Below are 16,766 nucleotides of genomic sequence, written 5' to 3' on the forward strand. Positions count from 1 at the left end.
CAAGTAAGTACTTTAATTGATTAATTGATATTATGATGTAGATATCATGTTTATATTGTTATTATGATATTCCTAGTATCATGTCTAGGGTATTTTTAATATCAAATATGATTGTTATGATGCCTTTTATTTTCTTCCTAATATTAATTCATGTTAGTATCATGTTAGGGTTAAAGATTTGATTTTTAATGCTTAGTGACATGCTAGGGTTTGTTATTAATCTTGTTAGTATCATGCCTAGGATCTTGCTATGCTTTAATATGATTATGATTATGATTGATATTATTATTATTAATGATGTTATTTATTTATTATGTTGCTTGATATGCATATTATTATTATATTGTTATTGCTTGATCACCTTTTATTGCAGGTTAAAGGGAATTGGTATTTGCAATCACGCTTAATAAGATAATTAATAATCTTGTTTAGGGTTAATATGATTATAATTCAAGTGATCGCCAATAATAGTTTATTTGTGCATTAAATTCAACCAACATAGATTAAACAGGTTTAGGGTTAATCCTATTGATTGTATGTTAGTCAGAAAGCGCACATGAATACGAGCAGAATAAAGTAGAGGCATATTATTAGGGCAGGTTCAATCTCTTTTAGGTTGGATTTGTACCATCATCCCCGAACCCTTATTTGGTTCATGACCTTATGGAGTTGACGATCTCTTGGATCGTTAAGGGGTGTAACCTTCACTTCGTGAACGGTTTACAAGTTCCTTAAAAACTTGTTGGCGACTCTTTTGCTCTATCTTCCTCCCTTTTGGACGCCACCGTACTTTAGTGTATGATCACAGTGGGGTTCAAGCTAGTGGGATTTTTAAGGCTTGAAATTATTCCCCACAGGGATCCAGCTCTTTGGCACGATAATCTGAGTCCCATCCCCCAAGGGCTCAGTTGTGGTTTCAAAAAAACCCGAGTCCATTATTTGCTCCCGGGCTCTAGAAGAGAGTGCAGGAAGAGCACATTTTCTGCCCAGGAGTAGGGGTGAAAAATCGGTTTTCGATTTGGATTATGTCCCAAACCAAAACCGAACCGAAATAATTCGGTTTTAGTTTTTTCAATCCAAATCCACACCGAATTGAATTTCGGTCCAATCCAAACCGAACCGATTTTCAAATGTATAAACCAAATCCAATCCATACACCGAAAATTTTACTTGTTTTTTTTAGATCTGCGACATTGTTAAGAAAAATTTATAATTGTAATGACAAAAAAAATAAGATCTAATTCAGCCTTTAGATCCATCTTAAAATTATCCAAAATAATATATAGAATTAAATAAATTTACATTTATTAAAAGCATATGAATATACCGTGAAAGAAAAAAAATGAAACCAAGAAATTACATAAACTATTTGTGATATTCCTTGTTGTCATTCACCTCTAGCTTGAATTTACATCATCTATGGTGTGAAAACCAAATTCATAGATCAAATTACATTGTAGAAAAGCAGATGAGAACAAGCGATTAAAGGTCAAAATATTTAATATTTGAGCAATGAGAGAGGATGAGATGAGATAAGAAATAACACATATGAGAAAAGATTATTGTAAGAAGGCGGATGAAAGATAAAGGGCATTTAGATACTTAGGCTTTCTAAGGGAGTAGTGGAGTACTAAGGAATTGAAGGTGGTGGTGGGATACGGAGATGGTTGCCAGAGTGAGGTAAGGAGTGAGGTGATGACTGATGAGGGAGAATAAGGGTTCTGGTGAGGAACTAAGGAAAGAAGGTGGAGATGTTGGGCGCAAGTCAGATTAGATGAAGGAGGAATATTAAGTGTTTGCTATATATAAGTAGCGGAATTGGGCTGGAAATCTATGGGCTTAAACATTTCGGTTTGGATTTCGATTTTCGTTTTTTTTTTTACCTAAAACCGAATCCAAACCGAAATAATTCGATTTCAGTGTTTTGGAACCGAATCCAAACCGAAAATCGAAAAAACCGAACCGAATTTCTGTTCGGTTTGGATCGGTTTTTGTCCAAACTACTTTCACCCCTACCCAGGAGAGCCGGTTCTTTATTATACCGGTGCAGAGTCCGGTTGTGTTTCAGTGTGGGGGAGGAGATCATATAAAATTTCTCCTTCCACCTGGACCATTTGGACACCTTGTCCAAAGTCATTTGGTATTGGGGCAAGGTGGTGAGAGTATACCACGCCCCATGACCGCCTGGGGCCTTTCTTAGATAATGCATATAAGCGAAGGCAGAAAAGCTAGGGTCTATATTCTGGAGCTCGCAGGTGGCAATATAACTCAATATATTCACCCACGAGTTTGGAGTGAGCTACCAGACGCCCAGATCGTATCCCTTGAGGATTTTCCTTATTCCTGTATGGAGGGGGAACTGGAGTCCGGCTTCTATTACCGCCTCGAAGCAAACAAAGTAGTTGTCTGCATTTTCAATGTTATTCTCCCGGCCATGACAGCATCCCCAGGCGGAACAATAATGTCCCACCCCTTTCCAAAGGGGTGTTTTTCCTTGAAGGCCTTGAAGCCGCTCTTCAACAAGGCTATATCACCCGGAAGCATCCTTATCTTCTTCGGGTTAGGGTTAGCAGAGGTCTTAGCTGGCTGCTGGTAGTTAGCCGCAAAATCGTCTTGATCGAAGCCAGATGCTTCAGCCCCCGATCTTTCGGTGGCATCTTCGACGCCTGCCTCTACCCTTGATCCATGAGAGGAGGCGACCTTTTCACCGCCTACCTCCCTCACGCCTTAACTATCTGAGGATGAGGGAGCCTCATCATCGGAACCACTCCTCTCCTCCGATTCCTCTTGTTCCCCATCCGGAACAACCTCATCCGCGGGCACTTCCTTAGCGCGCCGCCTTCTTGGCTTAATACCTGTTTGTTTAACTCTAGCCATTGTGTCCTGCACAGACACAGAGAGGGAGGAATTCGGGGATGAGCACAGCAGTTCCAACAGTCCAGAAAAGGCACCCCCTGTTCTAGATTCAGCCATACCAGGAGACCGGCTGAATGTCCTAGGCAGTGTCGGTTGTGTGGATTGAGAGTTCATTTTTATTTTAAAGACTATGTATACAAATGAAAAAGAAGGAAAATTTTGAAAGAGGGTACAGGCGGTTACCTTATTTTGATTCTGAATTTTCTAAAAACTGCAACAGACGGTAACTGGGTGTTGTAAGTGAGCACTCGGAAATCTTGAAAAATCTGACGGAGACGGAATCAGAGTATCTCTCTCTAATAATCTCTCTTTCTCTCTCTAGAAAGTCAAAATGATGAAAATAGTGAGAGAAAAGAGGGGGGTAAAGCCCTATTTATAGAGGGGTGAAACGGGGGTATCCCCGTCATACCCCAGATTTACTAGCCATTTTCACTGTTCATCTCTCACAGGTGGACACGTGTCACAGGCGCCACGTGGCTCGCCACGTGACCCCTGTGAGGGGCAAATGTTTAGGGTAAAAATACCTTAGACATGTGGACCAATGAGAGAGCTCCACGTGTCAAGTCCTGGTAGGTCATCAAAAGGCCACTCACCAGCTGACACGTGGATACCTCAGATAACAATCAGAATTTCGGCCTTCAAGGGCCCAATTTTCAAGAAATCCGCACTTTGCGGCGCAACCCACCAAGCCTAGGTCAGAGTGACCCAGGGAGGGGAACTTTTCCCAACGACCCTATAAATAGGGAGATATTTCCCCATTTTGGGGACACATTTTTTCAATCATTTATTATACTTACTTTCTCTCTCATCAGAGAAAACCTGATCTCGGAATCCGAGAAGATCCCATTTAATTTTCCGTCCTTTTATCTCTTTTCAAGTTACTAACTTGATCTTTGGAGGCGGAGCTCCAACCACCCGGAGTCTCCGTTTCTTTTGCAGGTACATCTCAGCCAGACCAATCTTTGTGACGTAACTCTCCCGAGGGACAAAACACCCAAAACATAGTGTATGACAAGATTGACATACTGAAAAGAATAACACATTCCAACACAATTTTATTTTTTTATTATTTTTATATTTTCATTAGGACATAGGAGAGAGGATCTCCTTACCTTACTCTTCATTTTTAGGAAAGCAAAAGTAGATGGTAAGACTCGTATTATTAACTTCAAAGGCATAAGGTGAATTCTTCACCATTTGTATGAAGCATGTTTAGTAAATCGTTTTGGCAGGCTTTTTCATTGGCTTTTGACTTTTTATTTTGGTCAAACAACTAAAAAATGTATTTTGTAAACAACTTTTTAGCTAGTTGAAAAGTCAACTTTTCTGCCTAAAACAAAAACTAGTCTTACATTTTGGGTTTTATTAATAATTAATCATTAATAATACTGACTTAAGAAAATGCAAAGAAAGATATTATACTGCCTACGTTTTAGACTAAATGTAACCATTTGACTTTTACACTTTTCATATACTTACTTAATTGGATTATGATTTAAGTTTAACCAATAAATTAAGAACAAATATTATAATTTCATTATATTGACTTTGTATATATCTTAGTAATACTTCATCCGTTCCACAAATATTACAACAATTATCGTTTTATGATGTTTAACAAATGTAGTATTATAATATTTTCCTATTGTGTTACTCTAACTTCATCCCATGGATCCATATATATATATATATATATATATATATATATATATATATATATATATATATATATATATATATATATATATATATATATAAATAAAAACAAATATTATAATTTCATTATATTGACTTTGTATATATCTTAGTAATACTTCATCCGTTCCACAAATATTACAACAATTATCGTTTTATGATGTTTAACAAATGTAGTATTATAATATTTTCCTATTGTATTACTCTAGCTTCATCCCATGGATCCATATATATATATATATATATATATATATATATATATATAATCTTTTATTTTGAAAAACCCCTACCATTGGGGATTAACTTAAATCATTAGAGGCAAAAGCAATTACATCATTTGGCAAGTGATCAACCCACATTCTTCGACCCAAGTCCCAAGGTTGGAAATGTGCTAAGTAGTGGGCAACTCGATTACCATTACGCTTAACAAAAGACCATTTAACATCATCAAAGCTAGAAGAAACATCCCTAATATCCTCAAGTAACAAATGAAAATTGTTGCGCCCTTCAGTAGCTCCTCGCAAGGCTTGAACAACCAGCAGACTATCGCTCTCAATATCGACCCTTCTGAAACCCCTGTCCCTTACCAACTGAAGGTCGCACCATACAACCTTAGCCTCTGCCTCCTTCACTCCCCATTTCTCCTTGAACTGATGCACAACACAACAAAGCACCACCCCATTATATTCCCTAGCAACAACACCAAGCCCCGTCCCTACCTCCCCCAAGACCTCTGCATCCACATTGATTTTAATCCACCCCTCAATAGGCTTGCACCATCTCCTCGCGTGCTGAATAGAAGCTTGTTCTGCCCCTTTATTATCATTAGCACTCGCATCCCTCACTTCACCACACACCTTCAAAGCATAAGCAACAATACTCGCTGGATCAGGTTGAGTTCCTTCAATTACAAAGGAGTTTCGAGCTCCCCAAATTGCCCAACAGATTGTAAACATAATCTCCATATCAACCTCATCAACTTCTTTAAGCAAATATTCCCACCAATCAACTATATTAATTTCGGAATTTTAAAGGTAAGACAAACCTGCAGTTGCTACAATTTGATACATCACGAGCAAGCGCACACTCTTTAAGGGCATGAAGGACATCTTCTATCTCTTCATGGCACACATAACATGTGTCATCATAACCAGAAATTCGAGTACCAATGCCTTTTCAGGTAGGAAGGGCATTTTGACTTGCTCTCCACATGAACACTTTCACTCTTAGCAGCACATTAGTGTTCCAGATTTTCTTCCAGATCACTCTAGGAGACGAAGTAGCCTCTTCTTCCTTCTTCCGCTCATCATCAAATAGGGTCTTGTAAGCAGAGCGAACCATATAGTTCCCATCCTTTTCCAAATCCCAGCAGAGGGTGTCTTCTGACAGCCTATTACTCAAGGGAATGTTCAAAATTCTCTCTTGATCAATCGACAGAAATGTTGTTGAAATTGTTGTTGCATCCCAACACTTCCTAATCGGATCAATTAAATCACTAACAACCAGATTCGAGTTGTTAGTTCCCCTCGTAGACAACACCCACAAAGACTGTGTATGGGGTATCCATGGATCATCCCATACACGGATTGAATCCCCATTGCCCACTCTCCACCTAAGCCCTCTTTTCTCAACCCACCTTGCCTCCCAAATTCCTCTCCAAGTATAACTTGGACAACTACCCAACTCGGCTTCCATAAAAGATGACGATGGATAATATTTACCTCTAAGCACTTGTTCAAGAAGGCTACCCGACTTCATAATCAACCTCCATGCTTGCTTACCATGGAGAGCCCAATTGAAAAGTTTAAAATCACGAAATCCCAACCTGCCTTCCCCCTTTGGCCTACATAACTTCTTCCATGCCAACCAATGAATCTTCCTTTCCCCTTGCTTTTGACCCCACCAAAATTGAGCTACTAATGACCGAATCACATCACAAAAAGAGGATGGAAACGTGAACACACTAATCGCATAAGTAGGGAGAGATTGGGTCACCGCCTGTATCATGACCTCCCTACCCGCCTTAGATAGAACCATCCCCTTCCAACCCTGCAACTTCTTCCATAGCTACTCCTTTACCCCTTTAGTAATCACTTTCTTTGACCTACCAACCACAGTTGGAAGACCTAAGTACCGATCATGAATATCCACAAGCTTGACCCAAAGATTACCCGCCAAATCCACCCGCCTCTCTTGCGACACCCCCTTGCTAAACGAAACGGTTGTCTTATCAAAATTAACTTTTTGATCCATATATTTATTCATCTCTATCTTTCTTTTCTTCTTAAATATCATGTCCCCCACTTATGTTGCAATATTGGGGAACAAAAGAAATATATAATTGCAAATATTAATAATCATGAGACGAATGAAAGTTTTGCAATTAATTTACTAAAATGAATTGAATATTTGTAACTGTTGACATTGGGCGTCACTGAAAGTTGTGCCCCTTTTTTCTTTTTCTCTCTTCTCTCTCCTCTCTCTTCTAGGGTTTTAGTTTTCTTGGCCGTTTAATTCAATCTAGTTTTTTGTTTTGATTTATGTTGTGCCCCTTTTTCCTTTTTCTTTAATTCAATCTAGTTTTTTGTTTTGATTTACGTTTTGTTTTGTTTTGTTCTCTTCATCTATGAGAGTCTGTCCCAATTTTCTGGGTTTTTCCCAATTTTTTGGGATTTTGATTCTCATCTATGGATGGGAATTTTATTTTGGGTTCTTATAATAATTAGGAAGGTGATTTGGATTCCTATGGATAGGGGATTTGTCATCAACTGGTCGATCAAAACATCAGTGCGGATTGCGGAAGTCTCAACTTGGAAAGATGCAAAGACATCGAAAATCATTGCTCGCGTCAAGCTTGAAGCGGTGGAGTATGAACTATGCCAAATATGCAAATTAGTTATGATTTTGATTATAAAAGTTATGATATTTTCTCTAAATCTGTGGTTTACAGATCTTTATTATTGTTGATGCCGTATGGCTATTATTTAATGATATTATTATTACTTCCCGTTCAAAAAAAAAAAAAAATCGTTGACATTGGGCACATAATAAGTGTGTGTCTGTCATTTGTGTAGGCACACTAAACCTTGAAATTGATCCTCCTCTTTGTAAAGCGTAGCCATGTAGGTGCACCAAGCAGCGCCTTCAATTCACAAGTGCAAAGGCACTCTATTTTAATTTTATTAGTCATCCCTTAACTATCTTGCAACCTCTCTTTTCTCTTAGCCTTCTAAAAAAATACCACTTTATTCTAAACGGTAAAAAATAACTCGATGCTAATGATAGTTATTCCCAAAGTTGACCCCTCAAGAATAGAGGTATTAAAAACTATTTCGATCAACTCAATCCGAAAAAAAAACCCAAATTCATATTTTAATTTGTACATATACAATAATCTAGTACTTATGCTTCAAATTTGAAATGACCATGACCTAATATGACCCAACCTAACCAACCATGATCCAATAATCCATATTGACACCTCTATCAAGAAATTAAACATATAAGAAGTATATATATATTTAATTTTTTTTTTTTTTACAAAAAAAAAAAAAAAAACAGCTATCGGGTCAGCAGGTACCTGCCTAACGAAAAGGCCGGCTCAATTTTGGGAAAAAAAAAAATACCCGTTTAAAATTATCGGGTCAGAGGGTGATCGGGTCCGATATTTTTGAACACCCTTACCGAGAACCCCTTGGAAACCCATTTGTCGTAACACGTGGAGTCTCTTAGACCTCAACATGAACCAATGATGGGGCGAAAAGAGGACACAGCCCATACCAAAGAGTTGGCCTTTTGGCTTCCTCATAACAAAAAAGAGCTAATTGCAGCTCTCTTCTTCCCATCTTCCACTGCTAACACCTTCATCCTATTTTTTCTCTCTTTCCTGCTACCTTGCCAAGTTGCCATACATATTATGCTATGTAAATATTATGATTACTGATAATTTTGGGAGCACAACATTTAAAGGTCAGAATTTGTCTAATATTAATATATAAGATATTCACTTGAAATTCCTTCTTACTTTGATAATTCTCTATTATCTGCATCTTTTTTAAATACTTTGTTTTGTTGTCATTTTGTTTTTCTAAATTCTGCTTGCACAATATTTCAGTGGTACTTGATTATATTTTTTAACTGTAATAAGTTGTTAGAAGTGTGATTTCGAATATTTGAATAATTTGTTTTTTTTTTTAAAATTTTATTTTATTTTTATTTTTCATTCCTGAACTGGGTTTAGGATTTTTATATATAATTTTTCATTTTTTTTTCCTGAAATTGAATTTGTAAGTTTAAAGATTAGATTATATATACATGTATACCTTTTCTGGGTTTAGGTTTACTATTCTATTGTTTGATCTTTGATAAATGTATCTTTTACCTGCTTTGGTGATTGTGGTTGTTGATAAAATGGCTGTAGTTTTGGGGAATCCTGTGAATGGGTTAAATTATTCTTTTGAATTTGAAAATTCTATATATATTCTATCCGATATTTCTGGGATTTTGTCATTGTTTTTTTTTTCTTTCTGCTTTGGGTTTTCCTGTATTTACTCTATCTACAAATCTTTGTTATTTCCTGATTAATGTGCTTATTTACGAAGTTGGGCATATTTTTGTAGATAAATAGTTGGAGTATTGAATTAAAACCAAAAGTAGGTGCAGTATAGTCTGGTTATTTGGCAATGTTATTTTTGTGGTGAGTATTCTTGTGATATAATTGACTAATTTTGTTAATGTACAGATAATCCTTGTGTGACTAAACCATGGGTAATTAGTTGAACAATTTAGTTTCAAGATGTCACGACCGTCCCAACTTCCACCTCGGTGCCCATTGCAAAAGAAAGCTGTTGCATGCCAAACCCACGACCCTAGCTCGATTTATTCCCAAGGAGTTAATAAGTCCAGTGCTAGACATCATAGATCATTATCTCAAAGTTCGGTGTTGGAGGATCAACCTGCGTGGCTAGATGACTTGTTAAACTCAGACTCAGTTCCTAAAGGGATTCGCCACTGTAGGTCAGCTAGTGATTCGTTTGCTGTTTTGGATGGTATTGTCCCAAACTTACTTCTATCTGCAAGTCATGAAGAAGAACAAGTAGAGGATGGTAACATATTGGGATCTGGTTGTATATATGGCCCTAATTCTCCTCGTCGAAGATCCACCGTAGAGTTTTTGGATAACACAGTGCTTTTGGCAATGTCTGATTACGTTGATCAAAGTCCAATGCAATTTGTCAAAGAGAATCCTCAGAGTTATGGGACTCGTTTGGACTTAAAGAATGAATTTTGTGATGCACCCAATTACTACAATATTGATGCAAAAACTGAAAAGAGGTAAATTATTTATCTTTGGCTGAGTTATAATATGTAAATCACTGCCTCTTTACCTAGTCATATATATGTTGTTAACTGTTTGATTAAGCTATACATGTCTATCTTCCTTGTTTTCATTTGAATTTGAAAATGCATATGATTGACACGTGTCTAAATATTGTGGTGATTCATCACTTACAGGCATCCTGGACAGCGCTCTAGAGCTCGCAAGCTTCAGTACATTGCTGAACTAGAAAGAACTGTGAATGTGTTCCAGGTATAATATGTAATTACAATTTATATACTGTTTTCTGCTGTGAGATATAATGTTCTGTCTTACAATGTGCTGGTACTCTTGTTGCACTACTAATGAAAGGACACATAATAAACTAGATCTCTGTTTGCAGATGTTTCCTCTTATTATGCTCTTCCCTGCACAAATTATCAATCATCTTTTTCATGTAACAACTCTTATCTTCTGCAGTGAATCTTATTTATCTCTCTAGCCAATTAGCCATTATGTCAAGATCATATGTGAACTAACCTGTGACGTGTATCTTCATATTTTCAAGTTGTTTGCCTAACTTTTTGTTTTCCCTCGATGATTGAAATTCAAGCAATTCATTTCTGGTTAGGATAAATTTAATATTCTCAAGTCAGACTTGGTCATAAACTCATAATAGATTCAGTCATGGTATAAGTGTTTGTGCTATGGGATTTTGTCAGATAAGTGGAAGCCAAGTTAAAGCTTATGAGTTTAGAACAGATTTGGAATGTAAGTTCATGTATCCATTAGATTTCCATGTGGAGGCTTAGAAAAAGTAAAAATAAAATATATTATTTATTTTTATCAGAAACTTCAACTCCTTGTTACAGCTTCTTTGATTAAAGTCATGATTTAAGGAACTTTATGGACAATAGGCAACCTATCTATTACAAATAGTAGCCAACTATCATTTAAAAACAAACAAATGGCCAATAGAATTTTTATAGCTTAGTGCACAAGGAGTTTTAAATTACCCTTGGTAGCCATTACCAATGAATGAGAACCGACTAGAAGCATTAACAATGAAAGCCCTTATTTATTGCTAGTTGTTGCATAAAGCTCCTTATTCTTTCTGTGAATCCATTGTAAACTATATAGTTGCCAACTTGCAACATTGGTTGGTGATATTCATTGTCAGTGCTTTATATGAATGTCTAGAGTTGACAAAGCAATTTAATTTCCGTGTTCATGCTTGGTTTCATGTCAATTTTGGGTTCACCAAATATTATAAAAATTATGTAATAAGTAGAATGATTGCGTATCTCTCTAGTAGAGTAGTAGGTTATTCAAAATTGTCTTCCAGACTCTTAATGAATGCACTCTATTGTATTTTACCAAAAGAATAGTCCTCAATCCCACCAAAATGTGTTTTGTATTATTCAGTTGCATGCAGAATTCATACCCTCTAAAGTGCCATATCGCCTTCCAAGATGTTTTGCATGCCCCTCCCCCCCGGCCCCCGTCTCCCAGGATCTAGAATGACTATTGGTACTTTTAACTGGTTATGTTAATGCTTGCTTATCATAAGCAAAGATTGAAGTCATCTAGAGGACATTTATATTTTCTAGACACCTCTAAGCACCATTTTTTTTGGAATATGAATAAACAATGAGGCAGGCAAATTTTTAAGAACCATACTACTTTGTGCAAAACTTAGTTATTTGAAACTTGACTCTCACTAAAATCTATCTAGTGATATTTTGGTCTTTTGTTCTAGAGGTTCACAATGAACAATTTTTTATTTTATTTTATTTTATTTTTTTGTGAAAACATCACAATGAACAATTTAGTAGTACTTGTCTGGGGATTTTCTTGTTTCATACTCACCCCCCCCCCCCCCCCTCTTTCCGGTCAGCTGTTCTGAATAGTTGTTCTGTGTTGCAGACGTTGCAATCAGAGCTATCAATAAGGGTTTCTACCTTGCTTCAGCAAAAAGTTGGTTTGTCTCTGGAGAATAACAAGTTAAAGCAGCAGGTGGCAAAGCTACAGCAACAAAAGCTGCTGATGGATGGTAAGCCTATACTTCCTCATTTTAATTTTTTTTGTAACAATCAGTGTATTTTTTTTTAAGCCTGAATCTCTTTGTTACTATTTAATGTCTTCCTGTGCTTATCTTTTACGTTGAATGCAAGTGACAACACATCCTGTTTTCAACAGCTGCTTCACATTATATTTTGTGCTCTTCAGATGTAATAGCCCAATTTTCTGATATAGTAAAACTTCAACTCTGTTAGCTTCTCTGAGTACCTGTCGTTAATAACCTTATATGAAACTTGAGTCATCCAGAATGCAAAAACAGAGTCACTAGTGCACAGTGATCATAATTGGGAAGATTTAGAGGATTCCTTGCTAAATACAAAGTAACAGATTACATCTTTAATGTTAAAGTCTTGCTTAATGTGACACCATTATCCTAGTTTTTTTTTTTTTTCTCAGGCCAAATATAATAAACTCAAGAACCTAAAGGTTCCAAATCATTGGACCTTTTCTGGCTGACTCCCACTCAACAACTTGCTGTATACCCACAAAGTTTGGTTGGTTTGCAACCACTCAACATAAAATATTTCTTATAAAGTCAAGTTGGCAACTATGTACTATAGTCATCTTTTGCTAATAAGGTTGGAGCCAACTGAATAGTTTGATGTTTTAGTGCTAGTTTGGATACGCTCTTTTATGTCAATTAATTCTTGGGTAAGACCGTCTCATTAAGATTCATCATGATTTGTGAGTGTGACACTATTACGCTAAAAAGTATGAGATCGCCCTCTGTAAGTGCTTTCTTCCTAATTGGTTAACATGTTTCTTTCATCACGTTTGTCAATGCATAAATTCAATTGCTAATATTTTTATCATATAAATAAGTAGAATAAGTAAAGTTAGATATTTAATGAGAGAAATTAGAGTTTGTGAATATCTGAAGTAAAAATATGTCAACTAATTTGAAACTGAGTATGTTGTTACCCTGGCCGTAGGATAGCACTCGGGTCCGAATCCTCTATCCCACTCATATGTCCCATTCCATGTCCCATTCGTTTTGATTGGTCCACGTCACTTTAAATATCAATATTAATATTAAAAAAATTTAATGGCAAATTAAATTAAATAAATTTTACATAATTTATATTTTAGTCCTTATCTTTTTTTTGTTTCTCCTTTACACAATTACGTTTAATTCAATCGCATCATTTTTTTTCCTGTATACTACCTCTATAACTCTAGAAGAATCCTTGATAGACATGATAAAACAATCCGAGCATATCAATCATTATTATAAAAATTCATAATTGAGTAAAGATACAACTTCATTGTAAATTCAAAACCTTTAGGAAATTGAAAATGCAGAAAACACACACAAAAATAAAACTGATTTACTTAACCGGATTCCGAATCCAATAGCTCTAGAATATCTGTTGTAGAAATCATAAGCTATATTCTCTGATGCAAACTCCATCCCTATCATTGGAATGGCTTCATTGGGCAGCTTTGAGTGAATTTCATTCATATTTGGCAGAAAATTATCTTCTTCAACTTTATTATCTTCAAAGTTATTTTTAGAGTTATTGACCACATCATCATTATCATTCAATTGCTCATGCTCCTCAAAAGATAATCTACGACTAGTTTGTAATGACCCAATTTCTTTATCAAAATGACAATTCTGTACCACCAAAAATCGCATATAAAAATCAATAAAAATACAATCATCCATAACCTAAACAACTATAAACGCAGTATAATTTTGACAATGCTATGGCTTATACTAATAGTAATTATCAATATGCGCTCTAATAGCTACCCTAATGACCAAAAACAAACAAAACATATGCATATAGTATTTTAGATACGTAATTCAATAAGAATCATACCTCGTATGGTAAATTGTCGAAATCGCTTGTCAATACTTCTCGTGGAGTATCCATTAAAGTGAATTGTAGTGCTTTAGTATTTATGGATGCAATTAGAGAAAGAATAAATTGAGGTAACTTTTTAAAAAAAATTAGGGTTCTTGTAGAGTTATAGAGGTAGTATACAGGAAAAAAATGATGCAATTGAATTAAACGTAATTGTGTAAAGGAGAAACAAAAAAAAAAGATAAGGACTAAAATATAAATTATGTAAAATTTATTTAATTTAATTTGCTATTAAATTTTTTTAATATTAATATTGATATTTAAAGTGACGTGGACCAATCAAAACGAATGAGACATGGAATGGGACATATGAGTGGGATAGAGGATTCGGACCCATAGCACTCTAGTCTCCCAATAGATTTTTGCGACACTGTTACGTACCAGACTTTGCCTTTCATGTTTAGCAGCAATCATTAAAGGCAAAGGGCTGCATAATACTTCCTCCTTTACGAATTACTCGCAACAAAGGGGTATTATTTGTGAGACATAAAATATTCCTTTGTTGGGAGTAATATGTAACGGAGGGAGTACATATTTTTGACAATAACATTCCTTCTTTACTAAAAATTGTCTAAGTTCGTTACTTTAATTCCATTTGACAGGAGAATATCAGACCCTGAGCAAAGAAGCTCAGAGGCTAAAGCTCAGCCTGGCAAATTCTCGAAGCAGCACAATCGACACATATGTTGGTTCAAATGAGACTGATTCTGGAGAAGTATCATGGCAGATTTTGAATTGGACAAAACTTCATTTGTGAATCTGAACTTTGAAGGCTAGGTTGTTCCCATCCAAATGATTTGCCAGTTTTTTTGGTCGAATATTTGTGATCAAAAGAAAAACGGAAATACTTTCCACTGCAGCTGCACGAATGAGAACTTAAGTGAATTACTTCAATATCTTTTCGCTGTTGGGCATCGTTATGAGTAGTATATTTCTTCTAAGAACATTTTTTGCTTGGTAGCCTGGTCGGTTCATCTTAAACTTGATAGCTGTATTGAGGTTCCATTTATTTACAAGATGTACATTATAATGCCCTGTCATATCCACAACATGTACTAGCAAGTCAATCTATCTATCAATTGGATGTCCTAAAAGGCTAAATTTCATTTATACCAGATACAAAAGATTCACCTAGGCATAAACTCGTTTTAATCGGAGTGGATTAATTTTTATTTTTTTGACAAGAAGAATAGTATCATTAATGAATAGTCATTTGACATCTACACTAATATAAGTAATAAAGATTTTTAAACAACAAATTTAATCATTTTACTAAATTGAATTGGCGGTATGGACGTATGGTGATGCTCCTTATGAACTAAAAAAACATAGGCTGACTCAATAAGATGAATTAACATACTATCTCAGATTCATATTGTTCTTAACATAGTAATTCTTACGTTCTCTTTTCATTGCAACCGGAGAGGGGGGCAGCCGAGCAGGGAGGCAGGGTGTATTACTATTGTCATATTGTGGGAGAGGATAGAGACATAGATAAAAATTTTCATTGCAACCGGAGAGGGGGGCAGCCGAGCAGGGAGGCAGGGTGTATTACTATTGTCATATTGTGGGAGAGGATAGAGACATAGATAAAAAGAAAAACCTGTCTAATGTGGAGAGAGATGGTGAGCATTATTGGATAAATAAAGTAATTTTATAATTAATTTTGCAATTTCACAAAATAAATATTTTGTGATTAAAAGAAAACGAAGGGATTACTATTTTGCACAAATAATACTAAAAAGGAAAGACAATTAGATGAAAGCAAGATTGCCTTACTATTATTAGGTCACTTATTGATTCACAAAAGTGGTCTTATGATGGTATAATGGTCTTACACAAATGTTTCTCAAGTTATTGTGTAGAAAAAAGTCATTGTAAGAAAAGCAGATAAAGTAAGCATATAGTGAGTAGAAATATGTAAATACTAAGATTTATAAGGTAAATGTTTCTCAAGACATCACTAATTGAATAGTATTTTGATAGATTTTGTATAATAAACTTGGTAGATTAAATTGTTTTCACATTTTTTAATTGTTTAAACCTTCAACTTCATTCTTGTAACACTATTTAATTTCTAGATATTTTAAAAAATGGCTTAATTTCCCCAAACCTTGAATGCTAGAAAAAATAGTTTGACCATACCCAAGCAAATTTTTTCTTTTTTTTTTTTTCTGCTATTTGCGGGTTAGACACTTTGAGAGTAAAGAAGTAAGGGTAAGGGAAGTAGGGAACCCCACCCTCGAAGTATCTCTAACGGGCCCCAGCCTTAGGTTAAAAGATGCAATATTTTTCAGTACTGTGTGGATTCAACTATACTTACCAACTACATTTGTTAGGAATTTATCTACAACAATTGTATTACAACTATTACCTCCCATCAAAAACCAATGGAACCTCTAAGACAACCACCCAATCACCGAAATACACCACATGCCCCATTGAAAAGTGAAAACTACCCATAAACCTCTACAACAATTAGCCATTGAAACAACTCAAGCTTCATATAGAACTCAATTGGGAATGGATCATCAGTAGATATCATATAGGAGTACTCATATATACTAATATACTAGTATATGGGAGCGTTCAAATGACTTGTATGCCCTTGAGCATGACAATCATATACGTAGACCAATCACTAACTTCAGAGAAAACCATTTGTATTGTAATCAAGAACAACCTAGAGTACTTGAACAAATAACAAGACAAGTTCTTGATGCATGAAAAAGAAGAGCTAAATATTAATGCCACAACCATAGTCTAAGCAAAGAGGGAAGAGGTTGATGCAAGCCAAACACATATATGCATGAGCCATGGCCCATGGGGCAAAATCCGTTAAGTGACTGAGGTCACAGGATCAAGTCTGCTAAGGACGCTTAATT

The 16,766-nt window shown here is 35.6% G+C and overlaps 1 protein-coding gene across 2 annotated transcripts; it reads left to right on the forward strand.

Annotated features, from left to right (window-relative positions):
• The first annotated feature begins 8,392 nt into the window (after positions 1–8,392).
• On the forward strand, positions 8,393–14,921 carry LOC145629050 (basic leucine zipper 2-like). 2 transcript variants are annotated; one of them, XM_081681528.1, is made up of 5 exons: positions 8,393–8,580; positions 9,353–9,945; positions 10,126–10,201; positions 11,855–11,981; positions 12,407–12,691. In XM_081681528.1, the coding sequence occupies exons 2-5, from the start codon at positions 9,407–9,409 to the stop codon at positions 12,415–12,417; spliced, it is 753 nt and encodes a 250-aa protein (XP_081537654.1). In that variant the 5' UTR covers positions 8,393–8,580; positions 9,353–9,406; the 3' UTR covers positions 12,418–12,691. The 2 variants fall into 2 exon arrangements, with proteins under 2 accessions (XP_081537654.1, XP_081537653.1); XM_081681527.1 differs by lacking the exon at positions 12,407–12,691 and adding an exon at positions 14,484–14,921 and having other exon boundaries at positions 8,395–8,580.
• Positions 14,922–16,766: the final 1,845 nt, after the last annotated feature.

The sequence above is a fragment of the Chenopodium album genome, chromosome 4 (assembly GCF_948465745.1).
Source record: "Chenopodium album chromosome 4, dcCheAlbu1.1, whole genome shotgun sequence".
NCBI lineage: Eukaryota > Viridiplantae > Streptophyta > Magnoliopsida > Caryophyllales > Amaranthaceae > Chenopodium > Chenopodium album.

Coding starts and splice junctions, on each gene's coding strand:
- LOC145629050 (XM_081681527.1), top strand. CDS start 9,407: ATGTCACGACCGTCCCAACTTCCACCTCGGTGCCCATTGCAAAAGAAA. Junction 10,202..11,854: donor GAACTGTGAATGTGTTCCAG/GTATAATATGTA, acceptor TCTGTGTTGCAG/ACGTTGCAATCAGAGCTATC. Junction 11,982..14,483: donor ACAAAAGCTGCTGATGGATG/GTAAGCCTATAC, acceptor TCCATTTGACAG/GAGAATATCAGACCCTGAGC.